Consider the following 23,904-nt stretch of genomic DNA (forward strand, 5'->3'; position numbering starts at 1 on the left):
GCACCTATGGAAACACCTACACACCTCCCTGAGCACTGACGTGACCATCCCTTGAGAGCCCTCTGTTGCCACGAAATAGTGGGGTCATGAGAGGCCAACCAGGGAAGCCCCAACACCACAGGAAACGCAGGAGAATCGATCAGGAAGAGAGTAATTCTCTCCTCATGACCCTCCTGCGTTTTCATACATAGTGGAGCTGTGACCTCCTTAATCAGGCCCGACCCTAAAGGACGACTATCTAAGGCATGTACAGGGAAGGGCACATCAACAGGAACAATAGGGATCCCTAATCTACGTGCAAATGAACGGTCAATAAAGTTCCCAGCTACGCCTGAATCTACTAGCGCCTTATGCTGGGAATGCGGGAAAAACTCAGGAAATTCTATGTATACACACATGTGCGCAACAGGGAGCTCTGGGTAAGTCAGGTGCCTACTCACCTGGGATGATCCACTAGTGCCCTGCCTGCTGCCTCGGCTCCCTGGGGAACCTCCCCAGCACCGACCAGCAGTGTGCCCTCTGCGGCCACACTTGGTGCAGGAAACCCCCCCTCCGATCACCCTTAGAGCAGCACCTCCGAGCTCCATAGGGGTAGGGTCGGAGGTGCTGGGGGATGGAATGGACGGACCCTGATCCGGACGTCCGCGGGTGGCCAACAGGTTATCCAGCCGTATAGATAGATCCTCCAGCTGGTCGAGGGTAAGGGTGGTGTCCCTGCATGCCAGCTCCCGACGAACGTCCTCACGTAGACTACACCGGTAATGGTCGATCAGGGCCCTCGCATTCCATCCTGTGCTGGCCGCCAAGGTCCTGAAGTCCAGTGCGAAGTCCTGTGCGCTCCTCTTCCCCTGTCTGAGGTGGAACAAGCGTTCCCCCGCCACTCTCCCCTCAGGTGGATGATCGAAGACCGCCCGGAAGTGGCGGGTGAAATCCTCATAGCGAACCGACGCTGCGTCTATTCCTCCCCATTCGGCGTTGGCCCACTCAAGCGCTCTCCCCGACAGACAGGAGATGAGGGCGGACACGCTCTCGTATCCCGAGGGAGCCGGGTGGATGGTCGCCAGGTAGAGCTCCACCTGGAGCAGGAACCCCTGGCACCCGGCAGCCGTCCCATCGTATGCCCTCGGGAGCAAGAGCCGAATCCCACTGGGTCCAGGTGACGGAGGGGTGGACATCGGTGTGGGTTGACCTGAAGTTCATGGGGTTGTGGGAAAACCCCCTCTCTCCCATCGCTCCATGGTCTGCAACACGCAATCCATAACTGTGCCCAGATTCTGGAGCATCGTCGCGTGCTGCTGGACGCGCTCCTCCACTGGTACCGGAGGACTGACTGCACCTGCTGACTCCATATTAGGTGCGTGTTTCTGTCATGTGTCAAATGTGCAGCGGTAGGACAGAGTCAGGCGCAGGACACAGAACTGAGTAAATGACGTACTTTACTCAAAAAATAAACAAACAATCTCCACGCAGGGAAAACACACCAGCTCACATAAGTGAATGACACAAAACAAAGAACAAACACGCACAAAACCATGTGGGAACCAGAGGGTTAAATAGGGAAATAATAATAATAATGCAATGGGAACCAGGTGTGTACAATCAAGACAAAACAAATGGAAAAAGAAACGTAGATCGGTGGCAGCTAGAAAACCGGTGACAACGACCGCCGAAAGCCGCCCGCACAAGGAAAGGCACCAACTTCGGCGGAAGTCATGACACTCGCATGGAATAGCCTTCATTTCTCAGAACAAGAATAGACTGACGAGTTTCAGAAGAAAGTTATTTGTTTCTGGCCATTTTGAGCCTGTAATCGAACCCACAATTGCTGATGCTCCAGATACTCAACTAGTCTCAAGAAGGCCAGTTTTATTGCTTCTTTAATCAGCACAACAGTTTTCAGCTGTGCTAACATAATTGCAAAATTATTTTCTAATGATCAATTAGCCTTTTAAAATAATTAACTTGGATTAGCAAACAACGTGCCATTGGAACACAGGACTGATGGTTGCTGATAATGGGCCTATGTAGATATATATATATTTTTTTTAATCAGCCGTTTCCAGCTACAATAGCCATTTACAACATTAACAATGTCTACACTGTATTTCTGATAAATTTGATGTTATTTTAATGAACAAAATAAAATTGCTTTTCTTTCGAAAACAAGGAAATGTCTAAGTGACCCCAAACTTTTGAACGGTAGTATATGTATGTATGTATGTATACATAAATATGTATATATTATACATGTATGTAAACATTTCAAATTATTTTGGTATCTAATACATTGAACAGGAATTACTAATAGCACTTAAACAGTGGCTAGCTACATAAAGTGTCAGAAAATAACATCACTGTGTAAGTCTAAAGTGCATCTCATTACAATGTGATTTTACAGTGATGTCAACTAAGGAGGTGTCTATCATGATACATTAGGATAGCATGAGTTAGGCAGCAAAACCGATTAACCGGACAGTTTCTGACAAAGAATCGGAACAACACTTGGTTTATGAAATGTCAACATTGTATTCGGAAAGCACAACAATACCATAGCACTCCACAGAACATAGCCGATTTCTGGTATAGCCTCAGTAGATTATATTGCTAACTACTAAATCAATCATGTACATACAACTCAGTCTTCATACCCAATGACTTCAGTTTTTAAACTTCAGGATCATGCTAACTTTTTTTGAAGACATACAGTACAATTCTGAAGTGTAAATTCACATAATTTGTGTTTACTCAACACCAAGAGTGGCGTTTTTGAGGCACACAAAGACGACACAAAGTTACCGTTTTGACCATCAGGCTCAGACATGGTCACTTTAAAAGGATATGCAGCTTTTGATTTAACAGTGCATAGAGGTACCATGGAAAAGCACTAAGTCCACAGAAAGTTTCCCTGAGGTCCTTGGTTCCTGAGAGTAGAATAACATTGCCCCTAGACGCTAATCTAAGGGCAACATGGCTCGGGTAGGGCTGGGTGATTGAGGAAGAATGATGTAGACTGAATGTTAGGCACTGTTCTTTCAGTGCAAAAGAGCATCAGCTGGTGGTTCTTGCCTTTCTCTGGCTGCTCCAGTGTCCATAGATAAAGATGAGCCCTTAGAGATGGTAATCGATTCATCTCCAGTTCCACCGGATATAAACACAGTACATCAGTTACCAGGCCTTACAAATTGTTTGTGTAAGGTGCTTGCTTAATAGCTAGCATGTTCACCTCCAACGAGAAACAACGGCATGTCCAGCGCAAAAGCAGAGCCATTTTTGCTTGTTTACTACGAAAGCCATACTACTCCAACTGCCAGGGCTTTCCTCTGTTCTCACTCAGGTCCTCTTTGGTTTTCTGGATGCAGGTAAATATCTCCTTGAACAGGGCCTTGTAGTCAGGCTGGTGAAGTTCATCCTCCTGGCCCTTCATGTCTGTGCCTGCAGCCTTGCGAAGGGAGGCTGGGGCTGGGCTTTGTGGGCAGTCAGAGGGGGCTCCGCTGGGCGTCTGGACCTCCTTGTGGTTGTGCTGCTGACTTGGGTCTGGCTGCCCCTGGTGGCAGAGCCGCAGCAGCGCATCATATTTTACCTGCAGAGCGCTGTACTGAGCGTCAACCTCGTTGAGGAGGGAGATCCCACGCTGCTTCACCACCTCTGAACGGCGGATGCACGAACGCTCGTGGTCATGACTCTCGTCTACCTCTGACCCCTCATCCCACGGTGACCTCAGCTGCTTCTCGCTGTTGCATCGCTTCAGGACGTCACAACCTTTCAGCTTGGAAAGGTAGCTGACGTCCATCACGTCTCCCTCGCTCTCGCCATCCTCCCCTATCCCCCTCTCCTGGTTCAGGGGGAAGAAGAGGGTATTGGGCAGCATTGTCAGGCTGACCCTTGACCTCGAAGCTTTGGTGGCATGGTTGGCTCTCCACAGCTGACGAAGCTCCTCAGCCTCACACTCCAGCTCCGCTAGTCTGGCCTAGACAGAGAGTCAGAGAGAGAGAAGGAGGAAGAGAGAGAGAAGGAGGAAGAGAGAGAGAGAGAGGATTCAGTAACTCTTTACTTTACCATTTCACTACATACAGAAGGAGCAAACAGATTGCATTGGCTTGAAATTATTCTGTGTGTGTGTTGCTTCTCTTCCTCACCTGGCACCCCTCCATCATTCCCAGGCGCTGTTCCAGCGCCACATTCTCATTGGCTAGCAGGTCTGCATCTCGCTCCGCCCCCTCCCTCCGAGCACGTTCATTGACCAGCTGGGTCTGTAGGGAGCGGAGCGATCGCCGTAGCGACTCCTGCTCCTCCTCCCGCCACGAGAGGTCAGATGGAGACCAGCGGTCATCAGATTGGTCGCCAGAGTCGTAACTCGAGTATCTGGGAGGGGTCAGAGGAAAATCAAACGTTATTTTTTGGGAAACAACTTTTGTTCCAGTCCAGACCAGCACTTACACACCTAATTAGTCTTATCAAGTTACTGATAAGCTGCCAACAAGTTATTCAAGCATCCGTTTTATGAATTGGTAGCAAGACATCTTGTATCAAACAGACTAATCAGGAGTGATCTTTAGTGCAGGGCAGAGATGAGTGTCCTTACGAGTGGACTATGACCTTTGGGTGACAACTGTGACCACGGTTCAGTGAAGTCAGTAGGGAGAGAGTACTATAGTCTGCTTGGCGTGTGTGTTCATCAGTGACCTACGAGCTTTGACCTGGATTAAAGGAGGGGCCAAGACCTAACTGGATTACACAGTCTGAACTGCTATGGCCGCAGAGGGCAGGAAGAGGGCTAGAATACTAGCAGTAGTACTAGTCTCCTTAACCAGCAGTGGTACTAGTCTCCTTAACCAGCAGTGGTACTAGTCTCCTTAACCAGCAGTGGTGTACGGCAAGAGAGGTAACACAGAGACAGAGACAAATCACACTGCTAGAGCAGGGCCAAGAGGAATGAATGCCATCTAGAGTAGGGCTTAGGGCCTTAGGCCATCTAGAACAGAACTAATGGCAACTTCAGGTGGGCTAGTCTTCTCTACGTATTTTCAACAACAACAAAAATATCAATTTGCAGCTTAAAAACAATGAATAATTCACAAGCTATTGAGCTCTAAACGCATAAAATGTTAATCAATTGAGCGTAATTTTCCATTTGATGAATCTGACCTTATTGTGCCATGTCCATTTAACCCCATGCAGACCCGACTGATCTATATAGCTTTATATAACGTCAGAAAATTAGGTGAAGGAGAGAGGGTAGAGGAGAGTTCAGACAGGAAGTAACAGAGAGTAGCTAGACACCAGCTCCAGTAAGAGGATAGCACCGATTCTATCTTTGACAGACCAGTGCTGGCCCACTTGTTAAAGTAGGGGGTTCAATGAACAGTACAGATTGTCCAGATCTAAATTGGTGTGTTGTGTGGGTTATCTGTGTATTTCATGAGTGCTGTGATCTCACCTGTGTGTGGGTTGCTGAGTGCTGTGATCTCACCTGTGTGTGGGTTGCAGGTCATTCAGACAGGACACACTCTGCGCCCCGTAGGGCCGATATGACTCTGTAAGGGGTTGCCTATGGGGATTGGCAGGGGCGGTCTTCAAATTTTCGACCTGACATTGAAGATCCTCCATCTGGGTCTGCAGAGCCTCGATCATCTCTGTCAGCCTGAAGAGAGACAGAAAAGAATCCTCACACATTTAGCTCTCCTCTCACCAACACACAATGTTTACCATTCCATCTCTATTCTCTGGAGAAAGACTGTGTCCCGATTCTCCAACTCACCATGGATTTAGATGCATAGGATTTGCATAAGCATAGGCTGGAGGGAGTTTCCACCATTGTTAGATCCATGTGAGAAAGTGCACGAGAAGGGTGAAGAATTGGGACACAGCCTCAGGCTTTCAACCCAACAACAGGCTTACCCCTGGATCTTGTGCTGGGCGGCCCGGTTGTCCTGTACCAGGCGGGTGTTGCTTTGCTCCAGCTCTCTGGAAGACTGGTCTAGCTGCTCGTACACCTTAGCATGCTGGTCATTCACCTGCCTCAGGAGGTCCATCTGCTTAGTCAGGTACTGGAGAAGGAATATAGAGGAGTAGAAAACAGTACTCAATATCATCACATAACCCACCTTCAACTTCACATAACCCACCTTCAACTTCACATAACCCACCTTCAACTTCACATAACCCACCTTCAACTTCACATAACCCCACTTCAACTTCACAATTTTACGTTGAATCAAGATTACACCATGTACTTGTTCAAGTCAATACGATTGGTTTTAAGCCACTAGATTCAAGGCATACACATGATTTACTTCGGTTGCTTGTCCAACCATGAACGAGATCAAACTTGCCAGAATCAAATGACAACTACCTCCTGGCTGTGCGACTATTATTGCTTTGCGAGCAACATGTCTGTACTAGCGTCTGCGCTGTCTAAATGAGCATTTGTAAGAGCGCAACACCTCTGGTGAGATGCCGACTCCTGAGGAATGTAGAACGGCACCAACACAAAGTAAAAGGTCAGGCTCTTCTTATTAAGACATGATGATTCAGACTGAGGTGCTAAAGACATGAGCACAGTGGTGCTGGGATAACATAACTATCTCTCCCTCACACATTGTTTATCTCCTTCTCCCCCATACTCTTTTCTCTCCATCTTCCCTCTCTTCTCTCGCTCTGCCCTTTTCCTTTGAGAACAGTTTATCTTATCAGGGTAAAACAGGGAGAATGCCATACATTTTAGTCATTTAGCAGACGCTCTTATCCAGAGCGACTTACAGTTAGTGAGTGCATACATTTATTTTTATTATTATTATTTTATTTAAATAAATAGACAATAGAACAGTTTATCTTATCAGTGTGAAACAGGGAGAATGCCATAGACATAACAGTTCTATCTATGGAGAATGCTGTGAACCTTAAGCTCATTAAGATCCTGATCAGCCACAGCAAAACACCAATCCAAACCAATACTACAATAATACATTGGAGCTGTGCATTATCTTGTGATGCTATTCACTTACATAACGTATTCTTTGGAATTCTGAAGGTTAATCATAAAATTATGAAAAAGTGGCAATTATCTATAGTGTTTTTCCTAGAGTGAGAGAGGCCAATGTTCTCCTATAGGGAAGATAACATTATAATTCACAGCATCAGCTTCCTCCTGTGCCGTTTCTACATGCAGTCAGATCATGAAATGGATGGCACCGTTAGAGAGATTCATTCTGTCAGTCAGCAGTTTCAGAGACGAGGGGAAGGATTTAGGAGTTGACCCTACTCAGGGAAATTAAATCCAGAGCTCATATGGAAGTAAGTGGCTGCTGCTGACCATACAAGATGGTTTCACTAGTGATATAAGAGAGAAACCACAAAGACTGTGAATGTGATATTTAAATACAACTTAACTGGTTAAATATTTAGATTCTCTAGCATTGAGAGGCTATTTAATCTATAGTTACTTGGAGTCACAACAATTCAATGGCGGCAATGTGAGCGTTTTGGTACAAAGGTATGTCAGAAAAAAAAAAGAGGACAACTGATATGGGCCGTCTTTATCTTTCCTGGTCCTCTTAAAGTTCACTGAACAAGGTGAAAAGCAATGAGGTATGCTGTTTTCAAAGGAGTGAGATCCCCACGGTTCCTCTACTGTTTGATAATGGTGGTGTTGTAATCCTGTACACGGAAAAACTAAACGAAGGACCGTGTAAACACTTGTTCTTTGGGGCTTTATAGTATCGAAAAACAAAGACAAGGATTGGAATATAGATTTTGCAGCCTTGTCTTGACAAAACCATTTCAGTCAAAACGTATGCAATATACATTTCCCATTCTATTCCATTACCTTTGTGCTTCTAGGGTCATACCCTACATGGACCCATGGTAAACAACAGGTCCAGCAGAGAGATTAAGTAATCAATCAACCTGGAGCCGACCCTCTAATCTCTGCTCCAAAGTAAGTTAATGGTAGCCTGCCTTTTGTCAATCTGGAACACTTGATTTGATTTAGGAATTAAAGGAGCACAAATCTGAGGTGAGTTTCTCTTGTTTTCAACACGCAAGGAACATACTCTAGCCTAACAGAAAGACAGCCTAACAGACTGTAGCCTAACAGAAAGACAGCCTAACAGACTGTAGCCTAACAGAAAGAAAGCCTAACAGACTGTAGCCTAACAGAAAGACAGCCTAACAGACTGTAGCCTAACAGAAAGAAAGCCTAACAGACTGTAGCCTAACAGACTGTAGCCTAACAGAATGACAGCCTAACAGAATGACAGCCTAACAGAATGACAGCCTAACAGACTGTAGCCTAACAGAATGACAGCCTAACAGACTGTAGCCTAACAGAAAGACAGCCTAACAGACTGTAGCCTAACAGAAAGACAGCCTAACAGACTGTAGCCTAACAGAATGACAGCCTAACAGACTGTAGCCTAACAGAATGACAGGCTAACAGACTGTAGCCTAACAGAAAGACAGCCTAACAGACTGTAGCCTAACAGAAAGACAGCCTAACAGACTGTAGCCTAACAGAATGACAGCCTAACAGACTGTAGCCTAACAGAAAGACAGCCTAACAGACTGTAGCCTAACAGAAAGACAGCCTAACAGACTGTAGCCTAACAGAAAGACAGCCTAACAGACTGTAGCCTAACAGAAAGACAGCCTAACAGACTGTAGCCTAACAGAAAGACAGCCTAACAGACTGTAGCCTAACGGAAAGAAAGCCTAACAGACTGTAGCCTACCAGAAAGACAGCCTAACAGACTGTAGCCTACCAGAAAGACAGCCTAACAGACTGTAGCCTACCAGAAAGACAGCCTAACAGACTGTAGCCTAACAGAAAGAAAGCCTAACAGACTGTAGCCTAACAGAAAGACAGCCTAACAGACTGTAGCCTAACAGAAAGACAGCCTAACAGACTGTAGCCTAACAGAATGACAGCCTAACAGACTGTAGCCTAACAGAATGACAGCCTAACAGACTGTAGCCTAACAGACTGACAGCCTAACAGACTGTAGCCTAACAGAAAGACAGCCTAACAGACTGTAGCCTAACAGAAAGACAGCCTAACAGACTGTAGCCTAACAGAAAGACAGCCTAACAGACTGTAGCCTAACAGAAAGACAGCCTAACAGACTGTAGCCTAACGGAAAGACAGCCTAACAGACTGTAGCCTAACGGAAAGAAAGCCTAACAGACTGTAGCCTACCAGAAAGACAGCCTAACAGACTGTAGCCTACCAGAAAGACAGCCTAACAGACTGTAGCCTAACAGAAAGACAGCCTAACAGACTGTAGCCTAACAGAAAGACAGCCTAACAGACTGTAGCCTAACAGAAAGACAGCCTAACAGACTGTAGCCTAACAGACTGTAGCCTAACAGAAAGACAGCCTAACAGACTGTAGCCTAACGGAAAGAAAGCCTAACAGACTGTAGCCTAACAGAAAGAAAGCCTAACAGACTGTAGCCTAACAGAAAGAAAGCCTAACAGATTGTAGCCTAACAGAAAGACAGCCTAACAGACTGTAGCCTACCAGAAAGACAGCCTAACAGACTGTAGCCTAACAGAAAGACAGCCTAACAGACTGTAGCCTACCAGAAAGACAGCCTAACAGACTGTAGCCTAACAGAAAGAGAGCCTAACAGAATGTAGCCTAACGGAAAGACAGCCTAACAGACTGTAGCCTAACGGAAAGACAGCCTAACAGACTGTAGCCTAACGGAAAGACAGCCTAACAGAATGACAGCCTAACAGAATGACAGCCTAACAGAATGACAGCCTAACAGAAAGGCCTCAGGTTCGTCAACTAGTGCTTGATTACCTGGATAGTGTGCTAGTGCTGGGCTTGAAGAAAAGCCTGCAAACACTACAATAACTCTCCGAAAGCACCTATAGCTGTACACTGACTTCTGATTGGTCAAACCGAGTTACCGCTACCCTTGTAGCTACAGCCTGATTGGTTAAAACCCTTACCTCTATCTCCTGTAGCTGTTCCTGATTGGTGGAGTACATCTGCTGAAGACCCTGCTCCAGCTCACTGTTCCTGTCCAGCAGGGTCTTCCCCAGCTCAGCAGCCAGGTGGAGGTCTGCATGGGAGGAAAGAGAGATCACAGAAGAGGTTCTATAAATGACTTATCAAATGAAAGATTGGGAAAAGATGCAGCCATTGGTGTGACAAGAACTGGCAGAGACACCTAGTGCATCTATGGCTGTGTCTGTGCCTCAATTCTCAATGTTAGGTGGATAAATCTATCTTGCAGACATCCTACCTGGGTTCGTGGGTCAAATACATGTTACTTGTGCTGCCCTTGATTTACAGTAGTTTGCCTACAATGGAACCGATGGATCATGGTCCCAAAAGGGATAAATCAAGCGCACCTCTAATATATTTGAGATATTTAGTCTATTTGACCTAAGTCAGGACATTTACAATCAGAAAGGTAAAGAATATGTCTACCTTCATCACTGTGGCCTAATTCATACATTTTAGTCATTTAGCAGACGCTCTTATCCAGAGCGACTTACAGTTAGTGAGTGCATACATTTTTCATGCTGGCCCCCCGTGGGAATCGAACCCACAACCCTGGCGTTGCAAGCGCCATGCTCTACCAACTGAGCTACACAGGGCCATACGTTGTGAAACGGTCTCTCATTTACAGGATGTGGGATGGGGAGTTTATCTCTGAGCATGAAATATAAACTGAATATCTTCTAATCTAGAGAGCACCACTATATATTTCCTGATTTCCTTTCCTTATATTTCTATTCCAGAATTAATTAATAAATAGTCAATGAAAGATCTTGAACAATGCAAATTTGTGGAATAAAACCTTATTATATGCAAAGTAATCTCTGCAGCATGCGTAAAAGAGTCTGCCCACATCTGGTTTTCAGCGGAAAAGAAAGCTACTGTAGGTTGAATTTAGCTGCCTTGAAAACCGTATGCATCTGGTTGTTGGAAACTCCACTAAGGGTGTGTTAACCATAGACGATAGAGGACTCATCTTTGGATCTGTGCCATTATTGTGCCTGTGACAGCACCATTGAGGCCATCTCCATTTTGAAGTAGTCAGTTTTCTTCACGATTGGCTGATCCCTCCTGATGACCCGGTGGGACATGACTCCAACAGGGTCACCAGGAGGGATCAGCCAATGAAGTTGGAAGTCCCAACCAGTTGACTACACATTAAAATGGTGGAATCCTCAATGGCGCTGCTCATGCTAATACAGCCTTTTGGCCACTAGAGGCCTCTATCATTCTCTATGGCGGTAACCCATAAATAAAATATCGTATAATTTGGTCAAACGCGTAATTAACTCCCTTGGTATACGTCCCTAAACCTTAACCATTTAACATTTCAACTGCAATGGGGTAGGGACGTCCCAAGGGGCCCGGATAGCAGGTACTCTTGGTCTACACGCAGAATCTGCACACGGGAGAATACATGCAGAGAAGAACATTTACAAATGTGTAGAAAATCTAAGACAAAGGATGCATTGTTTTAAATGGTTGGTTATATCCGTGGCAGTGGAATGATAGCATCGGGTGTGCCAATTCTGCTTGAGATAACCTTGAAATATTTGGCTGAAATCCAACAGTGTTTAGTAGGTTAGAGTTAAACCTACCGATGTGTCCTGTAAAGTACATTCGTTAGTGACACCTGCACTATGAAAGAGGGTGCACCAAGCGCTCATTGATTCCACACCTGCTTGAAAATAAATTATTAGCCTAACGCTGCCTGAGTGTCAAATTGTAGTCACTGCCAGGTTGTAGCGGTCATTTGATACGCACAGCACAGGTGAGCCCGCGCTTTCACAGTCTCGGTCATCATGGATAGAATCATCATATTTACCATGCTCAAGGTCCTGGTTGTCATACCAAGGTTCTTCCTCCTTAATTTCGAATTCTTCCACCTCAATCATATCTGTAAGCATCTTTGGTCACAACGACTCACCGACATCAATAGCCTTCAATGGAATAGGAAGCTATTTTCGCGAAAAATGCATTAATCTGCATTTGAGGTGTTCAAATTGCAACCACAAATACACCAAGTGCGTTACCCCTCATCAGCTGGCGCTGTCCAAAGCCGATGTCTACTCACCGGCTACAACTACAGTATGATGAAACTGCCTAACCATCCCACAGCACATATTACCGGTGTGGTGAGATATCTCTATCGGTTGGAATACGACGATACGAGCGTTAATTTCAAAGAGCGCTCGGTAAGCCACGCCCAAGTGGGCAGAGCTAGGCATGTTGCCCTGCGACACGTTTAAATTACGTTTTACATTTTAGTCATTTAGCACACGGCACACGCTCTTATCCAGAGCGACTTACAGTTAGTGAGTGCATACAGTTTTTTTTTCTTCATAATATGGAGAAAGGCCTCTGATTTTACAATGGGTCCGCCGTGGTTCTGTGTAGCCTAGTTATGCTAATATATTTGAGACCAGTGTATCGCAGTTAATTTTGACTTTGACTCCACAAGTAAAATATATTTGAATTGTAAACAGGGAAACAACTACGAGTCCCAGACAGTATATGTATACTATTTAAAAGGTTCCTCAGGCAAAAGGTTCCTGCAGGCACCTTTAGGGGTTCCGCCCGTTTTGCAATCTCAGGAACCCCTAAAGGTGCCTCCAGGAACCTTTTCTTTTTGGAGTGTAGAACATACCAGAGGGGTGCATCGTTTACTACCAAAATTATTGGGATCATCTGGTTACCACCAGTGTTTGAAATACATTGAGCTCGTTGACAAAACGCCTTTTCACACGGAGATATATTTGTCAAAGTTCCGCAGTGGGTCTGTGTAAACTATGCGATTATATTGGAGACAGGTTTATAGCAGTGAATGTCGTCTATTAATGTATTGTTAAAGTACTTAACAACTAGGGAAAGTAATTGTTCTGGCTTTATGATAGAACATTCTGATTTTTTAGCCTGACTGTGGCGCTCTTTACCTCATTTGTTAAGATTTTTTGTGATCATCACAAAGCTACTTATTTTTACTCAAATAGAGATAGAATTATATTGTTTTCTTTGAAAAGTTCGAGCCCTGAATGCTGATTGGCTGACAGCCGTGGTATATCAGACCTTATTCCACGGGTATGACAAAACATTTATTTTTACTGCTCTAATTACGTTGGTAACCAGTTTATAATAGCAATAAGGCACCTCTGGGGTTTGTGATATATGGCCAATATACCAGGGGTAAGGGCTGTGTCCAGGCACTCCAAGAACATCCCTTAGCCTGGTATATTGGCCATATACCACACCTCCTCGGGCCTTATTGCTTAAATGTAACTGTCAATCTGCTCGAACATAATCTTTTCCATGACCTTCGATAAAACACACAGGATTGAGACAGGCCGATAGTTTCCATGATATAACTTATTCCCTTTTTTATATAAAGGAATGACCCTTGTGAGTTTTAGTTCACTGGGAAAACACCCTAGTCTGTGAAAACAAGTGCACATGATTCTTTCAGTGATGTCTACTCCAGCCAACCTTTATGGGCTATCCTCTGAATATAGCCTACCTATTAAAGACAGTTATCACAGACATTATACATAAAATATTCAATACTTTTTATTTACACTTGAAACAAGTGGGCCATATGCACGAGAACAGGCCGGGGGGTCTCATAGGGATCAATTAAAGCACAAATGTTTTGGGTGTGATTGGCGGAAAAAACCCTACCATTGTAGAATATACTACACTACAGCATACATATAATAGTCTAGTATCTATCTGACAGTAGCCTATATATAACACAGTGCCACAATTGGCACAGCGTCGTCCAGGGTAGGGGAGGGAATGGCCGGCAGGGATGTAGCTCAGTTGGTAGAGCATGGCATTGGCATTGCCAGGGTTGTGGGTTCGATTCCAGTATGGAAAAAAATTAAATAATGTATGCACTCACTAACTGTAAGTCGCTCTGGATAAGAGCGTCTGCTAAATGACTAAAATGTAAAATGTAGAGCCTTATCTTAGAAACCCCTGAACATGAACTTTGAGCGCCACATTTGTGATGTGACGCTCCTGACAATCACTGTTCAAAAACAGACACTGCCCTAACGTTCTCTCCAATTATTTAACATACAAAATAAATGAAAATATAATTTTCACCATACGTTTCAGAATGCACAATTTATTCTGACTGACAAAAACAAGGTACAGTATGTCCTTAATATACAGCGTGCTGAACGATCCGAAGACGAACTCTAGATCCACATTCAGAACGATCCAAAGACGAACTCTAGATCCACATTCAGAACGATCCGAAGACGAATGCTAGATCCACATTCAGTGCAATGTGTGGGAGACTTTAGACAGCAAACAACAATATTTAATTTAAGATCCAGCAAAAGTTAAATCAAATAAAATTGTACTGGTCGTAAACACATTTTCTATTTGTTATCACAGGTGTAGCAAAATGCTTATGTTTCTTGTTCCAACACTGCAGTAATACCTAACAATACAAAGAAAGGAATTAAGAAATGTCAGTCCGGAAAATAAATATATACTAAACAAAAATATAAACGTAAGCAACAATTTCAAAGATTTTACTGAGTTACAGTTCATATAAGGAAATCAGTCAATAGAAATGAATGAATTAGGCCCTAATCTATGGATTTCACATGACTGGGAATACAGATATGCATCTGTTGGTCACAGATACCTTAAAAAAAAAAAAAAAAAGTAGGGGTGTGGATCAGAAAACCAGTCTATCTGGTGTAACTACCATTCACCTCATGCAGCGCGACACATCTCCTTCGCATAGAGTTGGTCAGGCTGTTGATTGTGGCCTGTGGAATGTTGTCTCACTCCTCTTCAATGGCTGCGCGAAGTTGCTGGATATTGGCGGGAACTGGAACACGCTGTCGTACCCGTCGATCCAGAGCATCCCAAACATGCTCAATGGGTGACACGTCTGGTGAGTATGCAGGCCATGGAAGAACTGGGACATTTTCAGCTTCCAGGAATTGTGTACAGATCCTTGCGTCATGGGGCTGTGCATTATCTTGCTGAAACGAGGTGATGGCGGCAGATGAATGGCACGACAATGGGCCTCAGGATCTGGTCACAAAATCTCTGCGCATTAAAAGATATCAAATGCAATTGTGTTCGTTGTCCGTAGCTTATGCCTGCCTATACCATAACCCCACCACCACCATGGGGCACTCTGTTCACAACGTGACATCAGCAAACCATTCGCCCACACGACGCCATACATGTGGTCTGCGGTTGTGAGGCCGGTTGGACATACTGCCAAATTCTCTCAAACAACGTTGGAGACGGTTTGGTGGACACAGCTCCAGTGGACATTCCTGCAGTCAGCATGCCAATTGCACGCTACCTCAAAACTTGAGACATCTGTGGCATTGTGTTGTGTGACAAAACTGCACATTTCTGAGTGGCCTTTTATTGTCCCCAGCACAAGGTGCACCTGTGTAATGATCATGCTGTTTAATCAGCTTCTTGATATGCCACACCTGTCAGGTGGATGGATTATCTTGGCAAATGAGAAATGCTCACTAAAAGGGATGAAAACAAATTTGTGCACAAAATATGAGAGAAATACGAATTTTGTGCGTATGGAAAATTTCTGGGATCTTTTATTTCAGCTCATGAAACATGGGACCAACACTTTACATGTTGCGTTTATATTTTTGTTCAGTGTATATGTATATGATGGTGTGTATAGACAGTTTATGAATAGTAAAGGTGTATACAGCAGTAGCTATATAGGATGAGCCTTGACTAGAATACAGTATATACATATAAAGTGGGTACAACAGTATTTAAACATTAAAGTGACCAGTGTTCAATGACTATGTACATAGGGCAGCAGTCTCTAAGGTGCAGGGTAGAGTACCGGGAGGTGGCCGGCTAGTAACAGTGACTAAGTTCAGGGCAGGGTCCTGGGCGGAGGCCGGCTGGTGGTGTCTGTTTAACAGTCTGATGGCCTGAAGATAGAAGCTGTTTTTCAGTCTCTCTGTCCCAGCTTTGACGCACCTGTACGGTCTTAGCGTTTCCCAAACTCAGTCCTTGGGACCCCAAGGGGTGCACGTTTTGGTTTTTGCCTTATCACTACACAGCTGATTCAAATGATCAAAGCTTGATGAATAGTTGATTATTTGAATCAGCTGTGTAGTGATAAGGCAAAAACCAAAACGTGCACCCCTTGGGGTCCCGAAGACTGAGTTTGAGAAACCCTGTTGTAGATGGCAGGGGGGTGAACAGGCCGTGGCTCGGGTGGCTGAGGTCCTTCATGATCTTCTTGTCCTTCCTGTGACACCGGGTGCTGTAGATGTCCTGGAGGGCAGGCAGTGTGCCCACGGTGATGCGTTTGGGCTGACCGCAACACCCTCTGGAGAGCCCTGCGGTTGCGGACGGTGATACAGCCTGACAGGATGCTCTCAATGGTGCATCTGTAGAAGTTTGTGAGGGTCTTAGGGGCCAAGCCAAACTTCTTCAGCCTCCTGAGTTATTTTCCTGGCACCACTCCACCAGGGCTCTCACCTCCTCCCTGTAGGCTGTCTTGTCGATGATTGAGTTGGAGACGTGTGTGGAACAACATTTTTAATTACTAACATCTATACCAAAACAATTCTAAGCTAAAAAATAAATCTCGACTTGAATTTGCTCAGTGTTCTTTCCTGTCATGTGCTTTCAAAAGTTCTGTCCGACTGAAAGCTTTCTCGCATTTTAAACATTTGTAGGGCTTCTCTCCAGTGTGAGTCATCATGTGTCTTTTCCGTTTCCTAGAGTCAGAAAAGTTTCTCCCACAGACAGAACACGGATACGGCTTCTCCCCCGTATGAGTTCGCATGTGTCGAGTAAGATAACAGTTTTGAGTAAAACCCTTCCCACAGACTTTACACTGAAATGGCCGCTCTCCAGTATGGTATCTCATGTGTACCTTCACTTCAGATTTCGATTTGAAACTTTTGCCGCACTCAGACACGTTGCATTTAAAAGGCCTTTCCTGAGTGTGAATCAGATCATGCCTTGTCAATGAGGACATGCTGAGAAACAGCTTACCGCAGTATGTGCAGGGATAACGCACCCCAGCATGATGTCTCGCCACATGGCCTTGTAACGTCCTTTGTAACGCATAAGATTTGTCACACTGAGAGCAGGAGAAGTGTTTATCTTCAGGTTTTCTGTGAACACATAGCATGTGCATTTTCAGTTTTGCATTGTTGATAAAGCCCTTTCCACACTCCCAGCAAAGGCATGGTTTCTCTCCTGTGTGTATTCTCTCGTGTTCGACAAGAACCGCTGATAAGTTGAACTTCCTTGGACAGTGGGAGCACTGGTATGGGAGGTCTCCGGTGTGAGTCCTCTCGTGTCTGAGGAGTGCTGCTAAATCAGTGTAGCTTTTCTCACAGTAGGTGCAGAGGAATGGCCCGCTGAATTTATGAACATCCAGATAGTGTTTCTTGAGTGGCTGGACACCGTTGAAGCTGTTTTCACACATGGTGCATTTCAAAGGCTTGTGCACCAACTTATGCCTGTCCAGCTTTTCTGGGTCTGCAAACATCCTACTGCACTCAGTGCAGTGTAGAGGGCTGTGGGTGAGTGCATGTACCTGGGCATGGGCCTCTTCAGGCTTAGCTCGCAGCACCTTGCACACTATCTTTACAATGTGCTTTCTCATATCATAGATGTTCTTGAACATCTGCCCACAATGAGGACATTTGTGAGGGCGCAGATCTGAGTGGGATCTCATGTGAACTTGCATGCTGTAAGATTTTGGCAAAAGTTTTTTACAAATGCAGCACACTTTTGACTGTTTGCGTTTTTCAGTCTGGCTAGGTTCGTAAGATGGGTCTTGGGGTGTACTGGTAGAGGATGAGTCACTGTCCTCAGGTGTTGCCTCGAGAGGAGTTCCACTGGACGGCTCTGTGTCAACTCCCTCAGGTTTCTGGACTGTTTCGCTGGACATCTCAGAGTCCTTCTCACCACTAGCTGGAGATCTGCTACGTCTTTTCTTTAAGTCTTTTTCCCGTTTTCCTCTCAGCTTCTCCGAGCTCTGCGGGTCCTTGTAGCTCTTATTCAACATTTCAGGTCTTTCATCATTTCCTTCGAACTGCTTGTGTGTTTCACCTTTAGGTTTTGACACAACTACTTTACACACATTTTGCTGATGTCTCGTCTGATCAAAATGGCACTGGAAGCGCTTCCTACACTGGAGACACTGAAATGGGCGCACCCCTGTGTGGATTTTCTGGTGCCACTTCATTTCTGCACCTCGACTGAAAGTCTTCCCACAAATTGGGCATTTCTTTAATGTTTTTTCTTCTAACAATTCTGTTTCGGTTTGTTTCCGTTCTCGTGCTAGCAACGTTTTCATCTTACGCCCCCTGTTTTGTCTAACTGGTCTACAGGGCAACATCAGGTTAGTTGTGTCAATCCTTTGTAGCTTCACTGAAGGCTTGTGAAGCATGGAGGATATTATTTTAATTTGTTCTTCATGACTTCCCCTGGCTTTATGTGTCTTTAGTTTGGGCTTTCTGAAAGATCTCTTCCTTTTGACTCTTAAATCTTCATAAGGCTGTGCCACCCCATCTGCCCCGATAACCATCACTGTTTCGTACCTGGAGTCCACCTCTTCAACAATATCTTCCGTCTCATCTTTTACTGGTCCAATCCCCACAACATTCTCTTCTTCATTACCGGCATGAACCTCCATGTCCTCATGTTCCACAGGGTCAGCGAACTCTATAGATAGTTTGTTGTTTCTCTCACATTCCACGCTCTCCTCTCTTTCTACTACATCCATACTTGTCCCCGGTTCCATCTCTGTGTACTCTGTCAGTGTTGCAGAGTCCACCTCCAACTCTTTGGTGAATGTATCCATGAAGACATTCAAGGATGAAACCTGTGTTTCTGATTCTGTCTGTTCTGTTGCAATCACCACCCTTTCTACAGGAGGGAGACAGAGAGCTGAGAGAATGCAGTCCCCATCGGTGGAAGACAGAGTATCTAGAAAAGGAAGAGGATAAATGAAAGACAATGGTTGAATAGAGAATAAATGTCACTGTCCCCAACAGAAGATTGGCCAACATCATGCATGGGTCCTGTGAGAGATGCCTACCATGGTTGTCCAGCTGGCCGAGGTCTCTGTGGTATTGAAGCAGGGTTTTCAGCTGTTGAGGGTGAGACACAGACTCAACACATTCTTCCAGAACAGAGGGGACATCGCTGAGCAGGAACGCAGCCTGACACAGAAGGGAAATAGATAGGATTTAGGGGTGATTCAAAAGATACTATATGAAACTTTGTGAATAGTGATCCTTCACTGAAGTGATGAAGGTATTATTCTAATTTCAGTACCTGTTGAAAGTTTGATACTGGAAGTAGCTTCTCAAGTCTTGAAAGAAACTGACACATGAGTTTCTCTATTGCTGCATCATATTTGGGACCAAATTCCACAGGAAAAACATCCTGAGAAAGAATAAGAAATTAGTATAAAATAAATCACATCTGGTATAAGAAAAAGTGTTATCTGCAACTCACATGGAAACATACAGAATAAAAGGAGACCTTGGCAAAAGGTCAACATTGGTCAGCATTGTTTATAAATAAGATCAATGGTCACCAACCGGTCGATAGCAATCGACTGGTCGATCTCCAAGGCATTCCTAGTCGATCACCAAACAGGCCTCCTGTAGCTCAGTTGGTAGAGCATGGTGCTTGCAACGCCAGGGTTGTGGGTTCGATTCCCACGGGGGGCCAGTATGAAAAATGTATGCACTCACTAACTGTAAGTCGCTCTGGATAAGAGCGTCTGCTAAATTACTAAAATGTAAAATGTAAACATTTCTGTAAAAAACCCAACGATAAAGCCTCTTTTTTACATTAGTTTTGCGTTGACAGCAGGTGCACTTGATTCAGCAGCCCTAGCCTCGGACAGGCAAAGTGTTCCCATTTTGAACCATTTCATGTGTCTGAAGGTAGAACTCCACCTACCTGGCAGGCCCAGACAGCAAATCAAATGCACCTATAGGCCTACCGCTAGCCAATCAGATAGCTCAAATCACTGTGTCTGCACAGTTTCCTCGCTCCATAGATTGTAAAAAGCCTTGAAAGCACAGCAAAGTTGATACTGTGAGATTTAAAAACTGTTAAAACCATGACTAGAGAAAGACTCAACGAATACAGCAAAGAGCTGCTGTTTTTATCAGTAAGTTCATGTTTCAGTTATTATTCAGCACTGTCAACACTTTGTTCAACACTTTTATAAGCCATAAAATGCACGTTCTCCCTACTTCCATTCACGCTACAACCAGCACTGCAGCTGTAATGAATGAGTATAGCAAAGTGTTCCGTTAAGCTTGCGTTGTTATTATTAGCGGCATGTGTCTTTTTTAATATCAAGGAATATTTGACTTTCTCTGTTCATAGGAGTATTTTTTATTTAACCTTTATTTAACCAGGTAAGCCAGTTGAGAACAAGTGCTCATTTACAACTGCGACCTGGCCAAGATAAAGCAAAGCAGTGCGATAAAAAAACAACAACACAGAGTTACATATGGGGTAAAACAAAACATAAAGTCAAAAATACAACAGAAAATATATATACAGTGTGTTCAAATGTAGCAAGTTATGGAGGTAAGGCAATAAATAGGCCATAGTGCAAAATAATTACAATTAGTATTAACACTGGAATGATAGATGTGCAAGAGATGATGTGCAAATAGAGAAACTGGGGTGCAAATGAGCAAAATAAATAACAATATGGGGATGAGGTAGTTGGGTGGGCTAATTTCAGATGGGCTGTGTACAGGTGCAGTGATCGGTAAGCTGCTCTGACAACTGATGCTTAAAGTTAGTGAGGGAGATAAGAGTCTCCAGCTTCAGAGATTTTTGCAATTCATTCCAGTCATTGGCAGCAGAGAACTGGAAGGAATGGCAGCCAAAGGAGGTCTTGGCTTTGGGGATGACCAGTGAGATATACCTGCTGGAGCACATACTACGGGTGGGTGTTGCTATGGTGACCAATGAGCTAAGATAAGGCGGGGATTTGCCTAGCAGTGATTTATAGATGGCCTGGAGCCAGTGGGTTTGGCGACAAATATGTAGTGAGGACCAGCCAACAAGAGCGTACAGGTCACAGTGGTGGGTAATATATGGGTCTTTGGTTACAAAACGGATGGCACTGTGATAGACTACATCCAATTTGCTGAGTAGAGTGTTGGAGGCTATTTTGTAAATGACATCGCCGAAGTCTAGGATCGGTAGGATAGTCAGTTTTACGAGGGCATGTTTGGCAGCATGAGTGAAGGAGGCTTTGTTGCGAAATAGGAAGCCGATTCTAGATTTAACTTTGGATTGGAGTTGCTTAATGTGAGTCTGGAAGAAGAGTTTACAGTCTAACCAGACACCTAGGTATTTGTAGTTGTCCACATACTCTATGTCATGTTTTTTTTCTCAAATCTGAGCGGTAGATCTCGGCTTGCATTTTGACTCAGAAAGTGATCTTAACTCAGAAAAGGTTGGTGACCACTGAATAAGATGTACTGTGAGAATGCACTTCTGTACTATTATTATACACACAGCCACACTGACCTGAAAGAAGTGTTCCATCTCATCTGGGTCTTTCAGCAGGGTTTGAATCAAACCCAGAAAGTTGGATTCTGATAAATCTCCATCATCAGCCTGCAAGAAAGAAAACACTTTTGTTATAATGATAATAAGAGAGTTATGTCTAGGACTGACTGATTGACTGACGTAAACATTAGCTAAGCCTATGCCCTTTGGACCTCACCTGTGTCCCCCAGAGAGGTGTGAGGGTCTGTATCCTGTCCAGGTGTGGCTGAATGGTCTGGAGGTCTGTGATCGGCTTGGAGCAACACAACTCCAGGACCAGCTGAAAGCAGAGCAAACCAGTCAGGAGACTTATTTGACACAGTAAAGATGACTAAATATGATCATATGCCATCGTTCCCCACATAATGAGCACTAGCTCCACCCCCCTCTCTCACCCGTGCTCGAAGACCCAGAATAAGTTGGGCCCTCTGACTGTTGTTCAGAAGCTCTGGAACCATCTCTGTGACCATGGTAACAAACTCTTCCAGCATCCCATAATCCATCACCTGTCTTTGCTGGACCGTTTGCCAGATGGCTGCTGAGACCAGCCGTAGTGGTGGGACCATGAGGCGCAGAGAGGGGAGAGGAAGAGGGGGACCTGAAACACAGATACTGACTTAGTTGTTCACAAATCAATTTATAAGCACCTCTTATTGCACATCACATCAAACTCTAGCTTGTTGAACTATTTTTTAAAACGAGTTTACTATTAATACTGTGTTACTATGTATTTCATTTTCAATAATGGTGTGCGAGAGAGAGCGAGAGAGAAAATCAATGCGTGGATCTACAATAAAGGGGACAGGTAGTAAGGGTTGTTTCTGGACGGGCTTAGAGAAATAATAATAATAATAATAATAATATGCCATTTAGCAGACCCTTTTATTCAAAGCGACTTACAGTCATGCGTGCATACATTTTTGTGTATGGGTGGTCCCGGGGATCGAACCCACTACCCTGGCGTTACAAGCGCCATGCTCTACCAGCTGAGCTACAGAGGACCACAGAGAAGCAGTGAAACGACTACAAAGGCAAAGCGATTAGCTTGTTAACTAGCAAGGGAACACTTCTAGGAAGTGTGTTTCTTCAACTGCCTTATTCAATAAAATAACGGGAAAGAAATCAGAAAGGAATAGAAATGCTGCACATCTGCAATAACTAACAAAAACAGACCCGTAAAACATATGTTAGACGTTCTGGAACGAGTCCTATTCCCGCACAAAACAATAGGAAGTTAGCCATACTTACCTAGCTATGTCCTATCTAGCTCTAGAATCGTATGCATAGCTTTAAATATGTTACCTTTCCCCACAGACATTTGTTTTTGCATGTCTCTCCACTGCAGTCACCTGGAACTGTGATAAGGTGATCGAAAATGCCAACAATTTTTGCCGATGTGTGCCACTGTGTGTGTACGTTGTCGAACAAGACTGTGGGGGACCTATTTAGATGTAACACATCAAATCTAAGTTTGTCGCGTACACATATGAGCAGGTGTAGCGAAATGCTTACTTCTAGCTCCAGCAGTGCAGTAAGTATACAATACTAATACACAAATAACCCACCCCCCAGAAAAATAAGAAACAATGAATGAACAAATATCAGAGCGAGAGCAAATACTTTTATAACTAAACTAAGATAGACCACAGCCTGTCGTTTCAAATGGGAACAAATGACTTCTTCTTCTTCTTCAGTGCGGTTTATCGGCGGTTGGCATCCAACGTTATGGTGCATTACCGCCACCTACTGTACTGGAGTGTGGGCCAAAGACAGGGAGAACTAAATCCTACCTGCCAGACCCGTTGCTGTTAAAAAAGACTGGGAACAAATTTGCCATTGTGGGCAGAACAAGTAAGTATGTGGGCAGAGCCAAGCACGAGCTAGCAAGATCCTATTGGCGCGTTGTAGCATTATTTGCACATTTCAGTTGGGGAACGCCTACTCTGTGAAGAGTGGTTGTGCAATAACTCAATTTATCTTTGCACTCCTTCTAAACAATGCAAGTTTTTGAAACTTTGGCAAAGGGTAAAGTCTACAAAACTTAGTACACTCTGTTAGTAACAGATTGTAGTTTTGGAAACAGAAAACTGTATTGAGATCAAATGTTTCATCGATGAGTAAATTATCAGAATGTCATACAAAATCCATCTTCTCTCACTGCTGGCCACTAGGCTTCAATTCAATTCAAGGGGCTTTATTGGCATGGCAAACATATGTTAACATTGCCAAAGGAAGTGAAATAGATAAACAAAAGTGAAATAACCAATAAAAAATTAACAGTAAACATTACACTCACAAAAGTTCCAAAAGAATAAAG

The 23,904-nt window shown here is 44.2% G+C and overlaps 3 protein-coding genes across 3 annotated transcripts; all 3 read right to left on the bottom strand.

Moving 5' to 3' along the window:
• Nucleotides 1-2,509: 2,509 nt before the first annotated feature.
• On the bottom strand, nt 2,510-11,920 carry LOC311101757 (cerebellar degeneration-related protein 2-like; the record flags this gene model as incomplete). The annotated part of the gene is made up of 6 exons (XM_084142940.1): nt 2,510-3,967; nt 4,137-4,362; nt 5,471-5,641; nt 5,899-6,047; nt 9,959-10,071; nt 11,839-11,920. The coding sequence occupies 6 exons, from the start codon at nt 11,918-11,920 to the stop codon at nt 3,296-3,298; spliced, it is 1,413 nt and encodes a 470-aa protein (XP_083999066.1). The 3' UTR covers nt 2,510-3,295.
• A 3,657-nt stretch (nt 11,921-15,577) lies between these two features.
• On the bottom strand, nt 15,578-21,650 carry LOC311127316 (uncharacterized protein). The gene is made up of 4 exons (XM_084159126.1): nt 21,567-21,650; nt 19,332-19,442; nt 19,093-19,216; nt 15,578-18,980 (listed from the first exon to the last, which is right to left on the bottom strand). Exons 1-4 carry the CDS (start codon nt 21,582-21,584, stop codon nt 16,636-16,638), a joined length of 2,598 nt encoding a protein of 865 aa, XP_084015252.1. The 5' UTR covers nt 21,585-21,650; the 3' UTR covers nt 15,578-16,635.
• An 85-nt stretch (nt 21,651-21,735) lies between these two features.
• LOC311123758 (uncharacterized protein) lies at nt 21,736-23,021 on the bottom strand (the record flags this gene model as incomplete). The annotated part of the gene is made up of 3 exons (XM_084158216.1): nt 22,890-23,021; nt 21,983-22,185; nt 21,736-21,867 (listed from the first exon to the last, which is right to left on the bottom strand). Exons 1-3 carry the CDS (start codon nt 22,915-22,917, stop codon nt 21,736-21,738), a joined length of 363 nt encoding a protein of 120 aa, XP_084014342.1. The 5' UTR covers nt 22,918-23,021.
• Between the last annotated feature and the right edge of the window lie 883 nt (nt 23,022-23,904).

This window comes from Coregonus lavaretus, assembly GCF_964263955.1.
Source record: "Coregonus lavaretus genome assembly, chromosome: 1".
In the NCBI taxonomy this organism is placed as follows: Eukaryota; Metazoa; Chordata; class Actinopteri; order Salmoniformes; family Salmonidae; genus Coregonus; species Coregonus lavaretus.